This window comes from Nansenia antarctica, assembly GCF_963989245.1.
Source record: "Nansenia antarctica genome assembly, chromosome: 6".
Taxonomy (NCBI): Eukaryota; Metazoa; Chordata; class Actinopteri; order Argentiniformes; family Microstomatidae; genus Nansenia; species Nansenia antarctica.
The window spans coordinates 42845397-42862778 of NC_137676.1; the positions used below are offsets into that span (position 1 = coordinate 42845397).

Genomic DNA, 17382 nt, shown 5'->3' on the forward strand with positions numbered 1-17382 from the left:
CCTTGTACCAGTTGCGGTCGTGCTCCGTGGAGTGGCTATAGTACTGCAGCACCTTGGGGATTGTGCTCTCATTGATACCCTGCAGACTGAGCTGCCACTCACCCAGCTTCAGGAAACACCTAGAGGGAAGGTGGGAGTGGGTGGGAAACCGAGAGAGAGAGAGAGTTAGAGACAGAGAAAGACACAATATAGATGATATAAATCATCAGTAGAATCAGGCCTACAGTGCACAGTGCATGTGTGAACGAGGCAAAATTCAAACCCAGGGGTGGAAGACACCAGCTCAAACCCACTCAGGGAGCTAACGCCTGTCTTAAGGTCCCAGGGAGGGTGAGTAATCATGAAAATGTTGTCACTGAACCACTTCTAGGATTTGACAAATCACCAAGGCAACATTTACAAACCCTTCTTTCAGCAGGTATAGCGTGGGATGCTCTTCTATCAGGCCTTACACTAGAGATGAATATGATGAATGCTTTCCATATGGTGCATCCTTGCAGTAGATCCTCCCCCTTTAAAAACAAGGATGCCACCGAGCACGACCCTGTCCACACAGAGATGAGTTATCTAGGCCTGAGGCCAAGAACTAGAGCAGACTTTCTAGTCAAATTAAATTCACAGATTAACTTACTGTTCGTGCAGTAAGAGAACATTTTCTGTTGTAGTGATTGCCCGAATTATGAATAACTTTATAAACTATGCTTACTGTCTCATCAGTCATGAGGGGAGTTGGCAACGATGTTCAGTACAGGACCATCCATTAAAATAGAACGAGAGGGATCTGAGACTTGGAAATCATACAAGCATTTATCATACTCAAGCATCATTACCGAAAGCGGTGGCACTTTTAGCCACCGAAAGGTTTAGGTAAGTGATTTTCAATTACAACTTTCTAACCATTTCTTTTTTCTTTTTATTGGTGCAGGAATAGTGCCATGTGGTCTCCCAGGAGTTTCCCTTGCAATAAGTTATCCATCATTCAAAACACTGACATTTCAGGCAAGCACTCAAAGTAGTTTTGTGTTTGATTTACCTGTGCCAAACACATGATTGGTTTATATTGGGCTAACCGAACTGGCGAGCGCCGCACGGCCATCCATCCATCCATGAGCTCCTAACTGAACGGCGCACTACTATTTCCAGAGCACTCCTAATAAATTATCCATTAGGATTACGTAATTTCTGCTGAGTGCTTTTCCATGTGAATATACAGTACAGTTCAGTTTCAGTGTGCCTCGGCACCCAGACAGCACAGCAGCAAACCGGATTATGAGAGAAAATGGGACCCTCAGTCGTGCTGCTGCGTTTCCATGGTGATTCAGATAGGAGATGCCAAGATTGCAGACCTTATCACGATCAACCGTAAACAATTATTTTGGGGCGATGGCAATAGTGTGTGTGTGTGTATGTACCATATGTACCGTATGTACTGTATGAGTGTGTGCGTGCGCACAAACCAGGTGTGTACCATTCCACACTGCTGACCTGTTTTCAGGAAAGTGTATCAGCACGTCTGGAGGGAGACGGGGCTAACGGAGATCACACAGGTGTTTTCATCACACAGGTGTTTTCCCAGCAAACATTCCTCAGACAACGAGAATCGCTCGTCTGAAAAACGCAACGCCACATCCGAGAAACTCTTTCCTAGGGTTGTCATGTTTGCTTGTTGCCTGAATGATGGGGTGTGAGTGTGTGTGTCTGTGTATGTATGTGTGTGTTGTGACTCGAAGATGAGTGTTTTTACTGGATGTTCTACTGTATGAAGGCTTGTCTCTTGACCAAGTGTGAACGCATTGCGTTTCCCATGGAAAATGTGTTTTTTTCCACCCCATGCTTGCTTTGGTTGGTTTAGCCCAAGTGAAATATAGCATTTGACTTCATCTCGGCCAGAAGTAAAGGCTCTGTGAGTTCTGATTCTCTACCCTCAGACATTCATTTGGCGTCCATGACCCTGTCAAGGAAACAGCTTTGGGGAACATACTGTACTGTACGCATTTGTTTGTATGGGCTCATGGAGCATGCAAACTATGTCCTGCCAAGCCATTCTTTAATCAAGGTTTTTACATTTTCGAGCTCCTTCAGCTGTGATCCATAAACACCAAACAGCAATACATTGTTGTGTGCTCCTGCTGTGAATACTGCCTGAAAGGTTAACGCTAACCTTAACCCAAACACAAGACATTCTCTGCCCTTAAGGACTGATTTCAAATTAGCTTGAAAAGTCTGAGTCCTAACCTTACTAACCACAGGCTAAACCATACAAGTCCTGGAGCAGCTGTTCATACAGTTCAGGTCATCCTCCACCAGTGCTTAGCATTCACTGCACACTGAAGGGAGGAGAAGAAAAATAAATAAATAATAATAATAATAATAATAATTCTTCCTTTTTCTAGCACGATGACTGCCAATGGCCCCTGGCCTGAGCATAGATTACTTGCTTTGACTGGTGGATAGATAATTCACTTACTTAGTCAAATGTATTTGTTGTAAATCGCTTTGGAATAAGGTGTCTTCTGAATGCCACAAATCTAAATGTAAAATGAAGAGGCTCCAAAATGCCCAAAAGTGGGCAAAGTCAGTCTTCAACGTAACATTTTGAATAGACGTGATGAGACATTATCCAATGGGAGTTCTGAAAACTGCAACTAGTGCTCACATGTTGCGCAATGCAATTTCTAACAGGTTGAATAATCACAGTTTTATCAACAAAACATTGTTTAAGACAAGGTCCAGCAACAACAACATGCTGAGTTGTTAGGTATATTTTGGTCTGCTCAGCACTACTTGCTCCAACAAAGAGATCCCTATGTGTTGTTTTGGTGGCCATTTTTCACCTATGCTTACAGTAAGGACAGACGATGAGGGTAGGCTGTGCCAAGGGAAAGAAGTGGTATGAAGAGAGCAACATTCAGGCGGGGACAGGAGTGCACACCAGGGAGGGGTCAGAAAGACCCACCTTGTCTACAGTGCCTGCGGGCATAGGTACAATTTGGTTGGAGATGAGGTGGTTAGATTCCCACTTCGCGAATAAACTACGCATGCCAGTAAGAGGTTGATGGAGTTACTAAGACAACCCAAATGGGGTCATGGCTATGAGCAGCACACCCTGTCTGTGGCCCTGGGAGTTGAGAACATGAGGGCCCGGCAAATAATACTTTAATACTAATTAAAACCTGTACATTTTAAAGTAAAACCTGTAGTTTAATATTAGTACTACTACTCCCATGAAGAGGTGAGAAGACATTATGCACGGTGGAAGTGGAAGAATAGCTTCACAAAGGTCTCTCTTCTTCCTCTTCAGCCGTGCATAATGCCTTCTCACCTCTTCATGGGAGTAGTAGTACTGTGGTGAGGCATTCTGGCACACATTAATTTTGACCGCCAAACAACCCCAACTGTGTAGGTACTTTAAATGTACATAGATCCTACAAATGTGTGGTGAATACGGTTAGAACGTCCTCTGTGTAAAGCCCCTTCGGGCCCTGATGAAGTTAAAGAACCGTAAACACCTTAAATTATACCATGATACCATGACACCATGCACCCATCCAAAAAGAAACATGTGGATTGTGTTTTCAGCACATCTGCTGCGTGATGAAACCCAAATGTTTAGTTTTGGACGGCTAGTGGAGCGTTTGTTTTGAAAAGTAGTCAAATTAAGTCTAATCTGATTTTCATAATGTGAAGTTATGTGCGTTTGTGTGTGTGTGTGTGCGTTGAAACAGCTGTAGCTTTGTGTGGCTACGTGGCTGACCTGGCCATGAGTTTGTGGAGCTCCTGCTTGTGCTGCTGGTCCTCGGCTGCGATGGCGTGCTGGGCCTGCTGCTGCATCCCTTGTACAAAGTGCTGCATGTGCTGGAAAGCATCGATCTGGAAGACACAGGGAGATACAAAGGGGGTGAGCAGAACTAATAGAACTGGACCAAAGTAATTATTATCTTCTGTAAGTGTATTGCATATGGTCTGTGAAAATTCCCTAATTGTCAACTGTCGTGGGATCACATCTATGTCCATTTTCGGTCAACTGTGTCAGGGTTGGGGTCAATACATTTGAACTGTTAAGTAGACACACAATAAGGTACAGTAATAGTTCTCAGTGAAAATAAAGGGCATTTCTCAACAGTGAATTCAATTCAAATCCCTGAAAGGAGCAAGGTCAAAATACAATTGCTGTTCATCAATCCCTGATAAGAATTTACAACATCCTTAATGTTTAAGTATTAGGGAAACTGAGGTGTTCTACTATGACTACAGGGGGGGGGGGGGACCCCTCTGGTAGTGTGTACGTAAGTGTCATGTCAGATTCCTGCCTCCTGCTCCTGCAGCTGGCCCTGTGGCAGCGGGAGCCCCACGCTCACACTTACATAAGCCCACCATCAGACCTCAACACTTCTCTAATGAGCCCCACACTGTGAAAGGCCCCTTTGGAACATGTAGTTATACACGTGTGTGTGTGTGTGTGTGTGTGTGTGTGTGTGTGTGTGTGTGTGTGTGTGCGCGCAAGCATTTTCCATGATGACAAACAGAATTCACCTGACAAACTATGGTGGAGGCATAATAACCAGGCTAGCCCAGAAGAGCTCAGTTCATTTCATTTCATTTCGGTCCTGTAGTGTACATCAGGGTCTAGTGTCCCCTGGTGGTTTATGGTCCTGTAGTGTACATCAGGGTCTAGTGTCCCCTGGTGGTTTATGGTCCTGTAGTGTACATCAGAGTCTAGTGTCTCCTGGTGGTTTATGGTCCTGTAGTGTATATCAGGGTCTAGTGTCCCCTGGTGGTTTATGGTCCTGTAGTGTATATCAGGGTCTAGTGTCTCCTGCTGGTTTAGGGTCCTTCCCTGCGTGTAGTGTACATCAGGGTCTAGTGTCCCCTGTTGGTTTAGGGCCCTACCTTGCGTGCGCTCTTCCACATGTACTTCATGTAGGCGTAGGTGACGTGAGGGTGGGCGGTCGGCAGCGGGTGGTCCAGCTGCTTGGAGGGGTCCACACCCAGGAGTAACACCAGGGTCTTGTGTGCCAGAGCCTGGAGGAGAAGAGTGGACACAAAGTGTCAAAAGAGTTTAATGGTTCAGGAACCTTTGAACCCCAGGTTCCTTTAGCCCCCCCCCCCCCCCCTATCTCATAAACCTCGGGCCATTCCACAGGGTTTCACAGGCCTGTTTCAACCGCTCTGTAAATAAACATCTCGATGACAGTGCTACTGAAGGGGCCGAAACACGAAGCGCGGAACCCCGCAGAGGAGTCAGTCTTTTACAACAGTGTGTTCATTCTTTCCCTCCCGTTTGTTCAGCCAGCGGGCGGTTTTCCCTTTAATCACTTTCCCTGGCTGCTATGTTTGATGTTACGCTGCCGTGTGGGAGCGAAACTCGCGGCACTTTCGGAATTACATCATCACACTCCGGATATGTCTGAGAGGGCTTTGTGTGTGGAGTGGAAACCTGGTCAATCGCCTGAAACTCTGTGACAATCACTTACAATAATACTGGAGGAAGAGAAGAACAACTGTGACACGTTCTGTAAACAGATTAGAGGTCGAGTTTCTAAACAGTGTGATTGAGGGAGACGTGTTACATTAATCAGTAATTCCAGTACGAGTGAAACTGAAATTGCACTGTTTCCAAATCGAGCAGAAGCTGTCGTCGTCGTCGTCCCCCTCCCTCCCACCCCCCCTCCTCCCCTTACTGTGACAGGAAACCAATAAACAATGTTTCCACCAATTTCATACTGGATTGGCTACCTGTCTACAAAGATGTACATTGGGGAATGGAAAATCACACAACGAATCCCGGGGTACGGCAGCGAACCTGAACAGCACATCCGCACTACCGTGCTAGCCCATAAAGCTAAAGCGTAGGTATGGAACTCTGGGAGCTAACACAAGTCGGTCATCAATCATCACACGGCGCCGGCTGACCACCCATGAGGAACGCCGAGCCTCGTGTGTTTATAGTGATCTAAGCCTTGGCTCCTGAACTCACCAGACGTCCGCTCTTGCCACAGAGGCTGGCGTACTTGAGCCACGTCCGCATGTCCTCGTGGGGGTTGATGACCAGAGAACGGACCATGAGGATTCTCTGCCAGTCCTCTACTATCCGCTGGCAACCCTGGAGAGAACGAACACAACCAACCACAGTTAAACCACAGTTAAAAACACAATGTACAATGCACACACACACATGGAGAGGGAGAAGAAGGCAGCAGAGTTGAAAACCTATGGGACCAATTTGTTAAGCAGACAGACACACGGTATGAAAAAAAAAAGTCACTTGCAAAAACAGTCACACGAGTGTGTAGGGGAAGGGGTGGGGGATACTTTATGTTCTTACACACAGACACACACACACACACACGTGCAGAGTTGGAAGGACCTCTGCCTCCATTCCAGTCGTCTGACAGAGAAGTGGTGACTCCCTTGACAGATGTGTCAGGTTAGCCGCCAATAAATCACTTGAGAGAGGAGCCCGTCGACGTTTGAACCCTACTCTGGTGCGGCCATTAAGGGTTAGTGTTTGTTCAGCAAAGATCCTCATGATCCGAATCCCAGAACTCCTTCCTCCTCTTCTTTTATGAATGGAAAAAGTTAAGACGATCAAGGAGAATTCACAATACAGGGACTATTGGGGGGTGGGGGGAATTATTTCCCCCCTGGAAGACATGACGACCCAGCAGAGGTGTAAATAACGGCCTTGTTGGCTTGTCGCCTAGGCAACAGGTGGCCACAAGACGTCAATAACACCTGAACCACTTGAGAGGAGGAATGGCACCGAAACCTGAGGGTATTAAGGATGTCATGTTACATATCATAAGGAGTCAGAGGAATGCCGTCACATGTTGGGAATGGTATCAAAGTTCAACTGCCTACTGTATCTATCACCACCCACCTGTTTGGAATTGGACATGCTCAGACAGTGGCCTAAAGGGAGCTATGGGGTTTTGCTTTGATTCACAATTATGACTTTGTGAATTGTGAATTCATTTTTATGGATATGGTCATTTTTAGAAAGACCAGCATCCATATTCAGTCCTGGCATGTGTCCTGGTTGTGGTGGTTTGGGGGTATTCTTCATGCCTTATTTGAACAGCGTGTACTTTATACAGTACACCCAATCATAATCATTAGTGTTTGTGTGTGTATGTGTGTACGCATGTGTGTGTGTGTGTGTGTGTGTGTGTGTGTGTGTGTGTGTGTGTGTGTGTGCATGTGTGCATGTGTGCATTACCCATTTCAGCATTGCCCATCAGGTCTTCTGCTCTGAAGTACTTTCCATAGCACTATTGCCCAATTCAAGTGTGTGTGTGTGTGTGTGTGTGTGTGTGTGTGTGTGTGTGTGTGTGTGTGTGTGTGTGTGTGTGTGTGTGTGTGTGTGCGTATGCGTGTGCGTGCATGTGTACGTGCGTGCGTGCGTGTCGTCCGCGCCAGTCACCTGTAGCCTCTCCCACCAGGTGTCTCGTATGATGTCTCTTCTCTCTGGGACCAGCTTATACTGGATCACCTCCTCCAGCTCTGACAGCATCTGACACGACACCATGGCCTGCACACACAAACACAACCTCATCACATCACAGCACACCTTGATCTGGTAGCACTTCACTGGAGTGCAACTGCATATTCATTGGCCATTCACGATCAATAATCACAGGCTAACCAGTGATCTAGTATTATGCCAGGTACCGAAAATGAATTACGTTTTTATAGTTTGCCGTTGCTTATGAATGCGTTGCGAATGAATGTGTTCATTATGTGGGGCCCGTCGATTGTAACTAACTTGTTCTTTCAGCTCTACGCGGTGGCTTATTGTATCCTTCTAGCATGGCCATTTACGCGCATCACATTTAGTTTAGATACCCTTTTCGTTAAGGATGACTGGCGGCCAAATGAGAGGAGGGCAATGTTCTCATTCTTAATCGCTATCAGTGTCAGGCTAGGAGATGCTGATTCATCAAACCACATCTGTACAGGATAAACATCTATGATGGAAGGCAGGCAGATGTGGCGTAAACAGCTCTAATGTGTTTACAGATCAACGTCATGTAGACTGATACTTTGGCGTAACATCATGTTGCTCCTTTCTTTATAGATTAGTGACAGAAGGTTGTTGACTGAGACGCAATGAGACCAGCAGATGTTGATTTATAAATCTTTGGCATTGGAGTAAGAGTGCAAGACTAGTGGCTTCTGCTTACAACCATGTTACTGAAGGAGCAGTGGGGAGCGTCTTACCCCGTAGGCTCGGCTGTAGCTCTCCCCAGCCATGGCCGTCAGCTCGGCATCCAGCAGATCTCTGGCCTTGTCAATGCACTGGAGGGAAACACAGACAGACACACAAACACACACAAACACACACAAACACAAACATACACACATACAAACACAAACACGTGTTATGAAAATGGCAAGAACATTTGCTTTATCTACTGAGAAAACAGAAGAAGAATGTAAACCAGGAAGAAGAGCCTGATGAGAAGAAGTTAAGGATCAATCTGTAAGGTTGATAGACAGACACCTGTTCTCCTTCTGCTCCTGATTCTGTCTTTTGCCCTCTACCCCTTCCCTTCTCAGTCTCCTACCCTTCAGTAGATTAACAAGGAGACATCTCCTCAGTAAAGGAACTTAACTTCGACATAGGATATTCTCTACTGGACATCAACAGCTGCTCAAAACCTTCCTACCCTACCTGCATCAACTCCAGGCCCATCTACTGCAGCAACACCAATGGGTTTTTGGTCCAACCCAAAATCCATGTAAAAACCCTGATCAAATAAAGGCAGGGACAGCCTGTGAGTTGAGCACGCAGGCCCTCAGCCCACGAGTGCCAACACTCACATATCAAACTGTTTTGATTAAACAAGTCAAGCTGCTTGTTAACACTCCAAAACTCTTTCTATAAACACACTGGCTGCCCGGTGCTTGACTGGACGTGAACAGGATAAATGAACAGCTGAGTGTGACATTGTAGTAACAGTGTAACAGTGAATAGTGTCTCCAAATCTCACTACTCCTCATGAACCCAGACAAAGAGAGAGAGGACACACTCACACACACACCACACACACACACACACACACACACACACACACCACACACACACATACAGACACATACAGATACAGACACACACACACACACACACACACACACACACACACACACACACAGACACAGACACAGACACAGACACACAGACACACACACACACACACACACACACACACACACACACACAGACACACACACCATATTCTATGGAAAGCCCCCTGACTTATTGTCATGCTAAAGGCTGTATTCTGTAGGCTGTATTCTGTGCACTGCAATTACCCAGGCAGTGGAACAGATGAGGGAGGACAGAGGAGAGGCTATCCAAGGCGTGAAGACACAGCTGTTTCAGCGTGCCTAGGTGCAATTACTTTTCAGGTGCGTGCCAAAAGCCTGACAGGCACACACAACAAGAAAGTATTGGGGGGTGCGGGGGGGGTTCCTGTACTGTGCTGTTCCTTCAATGTAAGTGTCCAGTCATGTAGACTTTTACATGATAAATCATGTGTTCAGGCTGTCCTGAACACATGATGAACAAAGCAGGAGCGAGCAGATGTCCAAGGAAGTTAAAAAGAGTGTATTTTAATTGGGAACGGTGAACTGGCGCTCAGCACAGTTTACAATCATATCATGTGTCTTATCAGAGTTTAACTGCACTACAACTACTGTAACAGTAGCGTTATCACTATTCCACTCACCTACGGTTAAAGTGAATCAAAACAAAAAACTTGCCCAAACGTGCGCATCTCCATTTCCCGAAAGCCAAGAGCGGGTAAAGCATATATTTGTTTTTCTTGTGATGACTGATGTGTAGATGATTCTCTGAACACTCTGAACAAATGTATTTATTTTAAGTCGCTTTGGATAAAGGCTTCTCCTAAATGTCTCAAATGTAAATGTACATTTATTAATGTACATAAATGTACATTTATTAATGTATTAATGTATTAACAGACTTTTTCCAAATCAAGTGAGAAAACCAGAGGAGTATGTGGTACATCATAAGTATTGGCAACGCCAGCAACGTTGTTAGGGGAGAGCAACGCTGTTGTGTCTACAGTATACGGCGCAGTAGGGACAGACAGATCACTAGCAGATTTATAACGTCGAGGTAGAACTCAGATGCACGCTTAGCCTCCCAGTACAAATGTCTCCTGACATTTCACAAAAGTTTCACAGTATAGAAATCAAAAAGACTTAAGCTCGAGGATTACAGACCATATCCGGAAGACACAACTGAGCTCATGTTGACATTTAAGCTTTCACCCTTTCCCCCCTCCATCTGCTTCTCATTCAATGAGAATAGGCTCATCCTCAAAGTCGCCTTTCCTTTTCAACTGTGTAAGAAACCTGTAAGGCCACACCTGGACTTAATCTTTGAATGCAGGGGGGGGGGGGACAATGGGAGTGACGGGGGCAGGCAGGGTGCAAGTTTATGGGGGCCTTGGTAAGAGTGTGACTGGGTGGATGGGTCTACAGAGACTAGAGGAACAAGTGTGTGTGTGTGTGTGTGTGTGTGTGCTGTGTGCTGTGTTGTCAGCTTCCTCCTGGCCCCCATGTTGTAAGACCCCCCTGGCATCCCGCCAGCTTTGACTGATCTACCTCCAGAGACAATGAGCTCATCTCTTGGCCAATGAGGAGGCCCAATCATTAGACATCATTGATACCCCGGTCAAGACAAAACATTTTTTTGAGGTTATCTATACCTATAGTGCTAATGGCACAGGCTGAAAAATATTTCAAACATAGTAAGGTTTTCCACACCATTTCAGAGGACTGATGAAAATTCTACATTTTCACACCTTTCTATAAAGCCTCAATGAGTGCAAAAGTGCCAGGAACACTACGTCTGAACGAATGAAACACTTGAAGTTGTAACGGATATTACTCTGAAACTTACAACGTACAACTGAAAATCAACAACGTGTGAAAATATATATATATATTTTTTAAGAAGAACACAAACATAGCTGTAGGTATGAATCAAGCAGCCTGTCCAGTTGGGTCATCCTCGAGTCAACTAATATATATATATATCTGGGTTTCCGTTAACCGGCAATTGCCGGTCTTTGTCCGGTAAAATTTGGTGAAGTCCGACAAATTGAAAAGTCGTCGGACATATTGTCCGGTGAAAATAATTCCCTTTGAATACAATTCGCTAAAGCTGGCTGGGTGCGTTCGTAAACACGCTCTGGAAATCCGATCAGCACTCGCGGAACGCCTCTCGTCCAATCGAACGACTCGGTCGCTCTGTGACATCGAAGCCAGCGTGCGCTCCGGCGCTCTCAGAGCGTGTTTACGAACGCACCCCTAGAAGTTTCCAGCCAGCTAGCTGAAGCTGCTACACACACCAGAGCCATGGCGACCGAACGGCAAGTTAAACAACATACTATAAAAGTGACATTGTTTTACTCATTACTCATACGTTTGTTGTCATTCGGCGGTGCTAATAGTCGCTTTCTTTTTTAATTTATTTAATTTATTTTATTTTAGCAGTTTCCCCGAAAGTTAAGTGTTTGTTTTTATATCACTATTTGCACTTCTGGTTAGATGCTAAACTGCATTTTGTTGTCTGGTACTTGTACTCTGCAATGACAATAAAGTTGAATCTCACCTAATCTAATCTAATCTAATCTAAAATAATCTAAAATAATCCCATCACTATTACTCCCTATTTTCATCAGTGTTTCAATCCTTGAATCTGTGATGGAAATCAAGCAAAGCCACTTCAAGTCTCCCCACCACTGACAGCGCTGGGTGTGCCTTTCCTTACACTCTCGGTTATTCCCTGTGGATTTAAAAAAACGGTGTTTTGGTTTCTATAATGTGGTCTATTCTCAGTGTTGACGAGCAACTCAGGGGGCTTTGAGATGGCTAACAGCTAATTAAAGGAGTAATTCCACTCAAAAGGGTAGAAGTAAGCTGACTGTCTGTCTGTCTGTCTGTCTATCTGTCTGTCTGTCTGTCTGCCTGTCTGTCTGTCTGTCTGTCTGTCTGTCTGTCTGTCTGTCTCTCTGTCAGTGTGCTGGACTACCTATGACTTCCATGGTACCTGGGAACGCGTTGTCGGAGAGAAACGCCCTCTGTACAAAGGACCTACTGACCAAAATCCCTGTTCCCCGTAGCCTACATGCTTGCACTGTTACTGTTCAATAAAATGTTATACATCTAGACATTGTGGTATTTCTTTATATACGTATCCCAGACTGCCTATCAATTGTTTCTCAATAAACAGTTATGTTCTTCCCATTGTCATACTCCCGAGCTAAACGAAATGCCTTCCCAACCAGCGAGACTTATAGAAATGACGTTGTTTTATTGATTTAAAAAAAAAAAGGGTAAAACTGTAAAGAGAAAATAGAAAACTCACATTAATCCCAAACAATTTAACAAACTTCAGTTAACGTAATGTGGAGTCCGTTCATTGATCGATGCTGTCTGTTCAGTTCCCAGTGAGGCGCCCGTTCAGCGCTGGACCCGTTCAGCGCTGGATTTGACGCATGGCATAGCGCGCATGCGTCAAATCATGTTATATTATTATATATTATATAGCTCGCATCTAATCGTATCGGATGAGAAATAGACATTAAATGGCATATATAGGCCGCTACACAACAGTAATCACCGCGACAAACATTAGATTTGGAGGAAAAAAATATATGATTTTGGAAAAAAAAAAAATATATATATTTTAATATGATGACCGGAATATATCACGTTTGTCCGGTAAATCGAATTCTTCCCGGACACGATGTCCGACGGCAAATTTTTCTAACGGAAACCCTGATATATATATACTGTATACATGTTTATGACTAGAGAACTGCTTATGTCATTCACCTGCTGGGCCAATGAGAAGAGGTCCTGATGCAGAGCTAGTACAGCCCTGTAGAAGGCCCCGTCATGGGTGTCCCTGGGTATCATACAAGTATACTCCTCCATACTGTCCCAGTGGCCTGGAAAACCAAATACACACACAAACTAGTGACCAAGCCACCAATTGTTTACATAAACACTTCTTTTTTAAAGAAACAACAACATGGAAGAACAACTGATGTGTGATTTGATGAGGGTTCTGGCACAAAATGTCTACCATAAGTTGAATAGCACGATAGTGGGTGTCGCAAGTCAGCTACCACAACACAATACAGGCTTAGGCTGCCCTAAGTTGTAACTCATTTACATTACAACTACAACATTTAAACGGTATACTGTTTGTACCAGCCTGACATCGAATTAGTGCAAAATACCTTAAGACCTTATTGTAGGTTTCCTCAGGAATCATGAAATAATACAGTGTTTCAGGGTTCAATTCAAGAAAATAGTACACCAGACTCACAGTAGTATTTTTGTTTCCTCAAGGCACCAATAACAGAATCTACTCAGCCTAGGTGGGGAAGGGGCCAGTGGTAGGGTTACGGATCAGGTTTGAATGTAATGAAGCCACAGGCCTCAGGGGCTCCACAAGCTAGAAGTGTGGTCCTGCAATAACTGTAGGCTGGCTGTTGTAAGGGGAAGTGTTTTTCTCCACCATTGCACATTACGATATGGTTACTTTAAGACTAGATGCCATTTCCATCTGGATGTGAGGCAGGGATTTCAAACATTGGTGTTATTGTTATCGCTCGGCTTCAATTGAAGTGAGTCAGAGAGAGTGGACACCTGTTCACTGTTTGAGGCTCCTGCAACTGCCTTTCTGATGTATATACGGTAGGCTTGGGCGGTTTTACGGTTAAACCGTAAACCTTGGTTCCAAAGAATAGCGTTATGGCTGCAATGGTTAATACCATCATAAAACCGTCATAATTTGCTATATATAATAAACGCCTTAAGAATGCCCTCCTTCCCTCCATGTCCTCGTCCATTCACATGTGACTTCCGCTCAGACCGTGTCACGCATGTTTACAACTGTCAACACATTTTTCAAAGGTTCTAGCTACACTGTAAAAAATGTAAATGTAAAACTATTTATTTGAGGTGTGTTTAGTGTGTTTTAGGTAGGGTAATTAGTTAGTGTAGGTAGAGGAGGGCTCTTACCTAGCCCCCAGGCTGCAGCAGCTGCCATGCGTGCCATCTTGGCCTGGGTCTCCTCACTGACCAGGGTCCACTCCTCACAGCACTGCTGGTGCAACTGGCCCCTGGGTCACACACACACACACACACACACACACACACACACACAGACACAGACACAGACACACACACACACACACACACACACACACACACACACACACACACACAGGGTTAATACAAGTCAAGAGACAACAAAGCCTGTGGAATACTGCATTACTCATCAAATGTTTCTAAATGTTAAATGTATAATCAAACCCCATCTAGAAAAATACTGAATGGGCACATGTTTCATTCTCCATCAACAAGCCCCCATTTGGATCTGCTCATTGACCATCACATCCAGCGGAACGGGCATGGAATAAAAAGAAATAGAAGGATGCTTCGCTTCATTGAAAACTTGGCTCCTGCCCCGCGGTGGTGTAGCGGTCTAAGCACTGGCCACTAGTGCATGCTGCCCACCGGGGCCGGGGTTCGTATCCCGGCTCGCCAGACCCGGATATGGCCAGGGCACACACGGGGAACGGCATATTGGGCGGCCGCTCCCGAGGGGGGTATAGGAGTAGTTCCGGACAAGGATCCGTCGCGCAACAGCGCCCCCGTCTGGTGCTGGAATAACGGTGCTGGGCTCGAGGAGCCAGTCAGCTAGTCTGCCTGGCGGCCTCCTCTGGGACTGCCGGCCGCGGGGTCGTGCGGCGGATCCCTCGCAATAGGCAGGGGATAATTGGATGCTAGGTTGGGTTCAATTGGCTACCAAATTGGGTGAAAAAAGGGATAAAATCTGAAAAAAAAAAAAATGAAAAAAAAAACTTGGCTCCTGTCAAGTCTTGTTTTTTTTTTATAACTAAGAAACATCTTCGAGCTATGTGCCAGCATGCGACTGTAACAATCACGCCTCTGATTATAACAAATATGTCCGTAAACAAACCCATACGTGTATTCCTTCAATCCCAGGTGAATTCAACCAACCCTATCACGCAATAAGTCAGTCAATCAGTACTGTGTGTGGATGAAACCGTTGCACGTGTTTCAGGGAAAGTACACATGGCCAGTGCTGTTAAGATTAGAGGGGAAAGTCAGACAGGTTTGGTTGAGGAGCAATGAAGTAGTTCTCCAGCTGACCAAGCTCAGGCATAATGGAAGCTACAAAAACAAGAGGCCCCGGTGCACTACCGCTGTGCGTGCCTCACATAGGCTTACGTGGCAGGTACACTGGGCTATCGGTTGACTCAGCACACCATCACTCAACCCAGTGGAATTCCACTTGAACTGATAAAAAAATAAATACGGGGGGATAATTATTTCTTCACAGATCATTTTGTTATAGACAGTGTTGTGAGCATGTCTGATCATAGGGGGCTTATTTATTTAATCCATACTACTAACCAGGCTACCTTGCAAAAATCTAATTAAATCAAGCTGGGGTTGTCAGTCAATCATAACTGTTGGGTCTGTAGAATAATATGATATGTCCTGAAGTAATTATGGACATATACCAGTACTTAAATACTGTCAAATGTAATAACCGGCTGGTCTCCAATAATAGCTGGCCCACAAATAACATTGAAACAAATAAGCGCTTGTCCTTAAAACACATCGGGTCAAAATAAATTGTTTTATGGTATGCATTCTTTGTTGATATTAGCAGATGATTAAAGTGACAAATTTGATTCTGAGCAACCATTGGGACATTACTGGTATTTATTCAACAGTGTACTTGTATGGAAACAATAATAAATGACCATATAAGATTAATCTCCTTTAGACTGATTTAATGTAGACTAATAATGTCTATATCATGTTGGTGGATATTTGTTCTCAGAATGGTATATATTGCAGCCCCTGACAGGTTTAAGCAGCAGTTTGGCAACAGCAACAGGGGTAACAAAATAATTGTAGGTCTCCAATAATAGCCTTTCTCCTATGTGTCGGGTGTGCTCCATGGTTAAAGCAAATAAACGCCTGGGCTACTAACATGACGTTTTATGGTATGTACAATATTAATGTAGTGTGTGGGGAATTGTGTTTTGGGTCAATCTATGGGTGGAAACAATTTATTGGTACCTTTCAAATAATAATTCAGAAATGTATGGCTCTGGAAAAAGTTAAGAGCCTACTCCAAATGTTTATTAAATCAGTATCTCTACATGTATGGCAGCCATTCCATTCCAGTATCTGTTGAATTCCAACACAGGCACACCTCATTCTACTTAGTGAGGCACTGATTAGGCGATCACCTGAACTGAATCTTATTTAAGGAAACGTATAAAAACCACTGCTGTGGTCATCACTGTCCTCTTAAGAAGAAGACGAAAAGAAGAAGAAGACCACTGACCAGCTGAGTGGCAAAAACTGTGCTCATAGTAACTGACAGGTACGGTAATTGGAATCAAACAAATAACTAATGACCATGCCAAAAGAGTTGAAAAGAAAGGTTTTGAGTGAGGAAAAGAAGGGTTCAATTCTGGCTTTACTGGCAGAGGGATACAGTGAGCATCAGGTTGCTTCCATCGTTCGGTGATGATCTGAGGGTGGGATTGGGAAGATTTGTCTTAGTGAAGGACGCATTAATCAAGTCACGTGCAAGGTTCTCCAGGAAAAAAAACGATCCTTCTGCTCTGACTATGTTCCCCAACTCTGAGGATTGGACTCAGAGGATACACAGCCAGGTCAATCACAGTGTGGATGGAGGACCACCAGATCAAGACCCTGTCATGGTCAGCCCAATCTCCAGACCTGAACCCCATTGAAAACCTCTGGAATGTGATCAAGACGAAGATAGAAGGTCACAAGCCATCAAACAAAGCCGAGCTGCATGAATTTCTGCCCCAGGAGTGGCATAAAGTCACAACAGCAATGTGAATGACTGGTGAAGAGCATGCCAAGACGCATGAAAGCTGTGATTGAAAATCTGGGTAATTCCACCAAATATTGATTTCTGAACTCCTTTTAAGTTAAAACATTAGTGTTTTGTTGTTTAAAAATGAATATGAACTTGTCTTTCTTTGCATTATTCGAGATCTGAAAACACTGCATCTTTATTGTTATTTTAACCAGTTGTAATTTTCTGCAAATAAATGACAATATTTTTATTTGGTATTTGGGAGAAATGTTGTCAGTAGTTTATAGAATAAAACAAACATGTCCATTTTACTCAAACACATACCTATAAATAGTAAAACCAGATAAACTTTTTGCAGGGGTCTCTTAATTTTTTCCAGAGTTGTATCTTTAAAGTAAACATTCTAATTAGATTTGACGATCTTTCATTTAATG

At 44.3% G+C, this 17382-nt stretch overlaps 1 protein-coding gene across 1 annotated transcript in view; it reads right to left on the reverse strand.

Moving 5' to 3' along the window:
* mtor (mechanistic target of rapamycin kinase) overlaps nucleotides 1-17382 on the reverse strand; it is an 83152-nt gene that overhangs the window by 16398 nt on the left and 49372 nt on the right. The window contains exons 31-38 of the mRNA XM_080533608.1: nucleotides 14071-14171; nucleotides 12874-12989; nucleotides 8221-8298; nucleotides 7424-7531; nucleotides 5978-6103; nucleotides 4891-5022; nucleotides 3755-3870; nucleotides 2-119 (exon numbers count right to left, since the gene is read on the reverse strand). Of these exons, the coding sequence (XP_080389734.1) occupies nucleotides 2-119; nucleotides 3755-3870; nucleotides 4891-5022; nucleotides 5978-6103; nucleotides 7424-7531; nucleotides 8221-8298; nucleotides 12874-12989; nucleotides 14071-14171 (895 nt within the window). The remainder of the gene's footprint in view (nucleotide 1; nucleotides 120-3754; nucleotides 3871-4890; nucleotides 5023-5977; nucleotides 6104-7423; nucleotides 7532-8220; nucleotides 8299-12873; nucleotides 12990-14070; nucleotides 14172-17382) is intronic.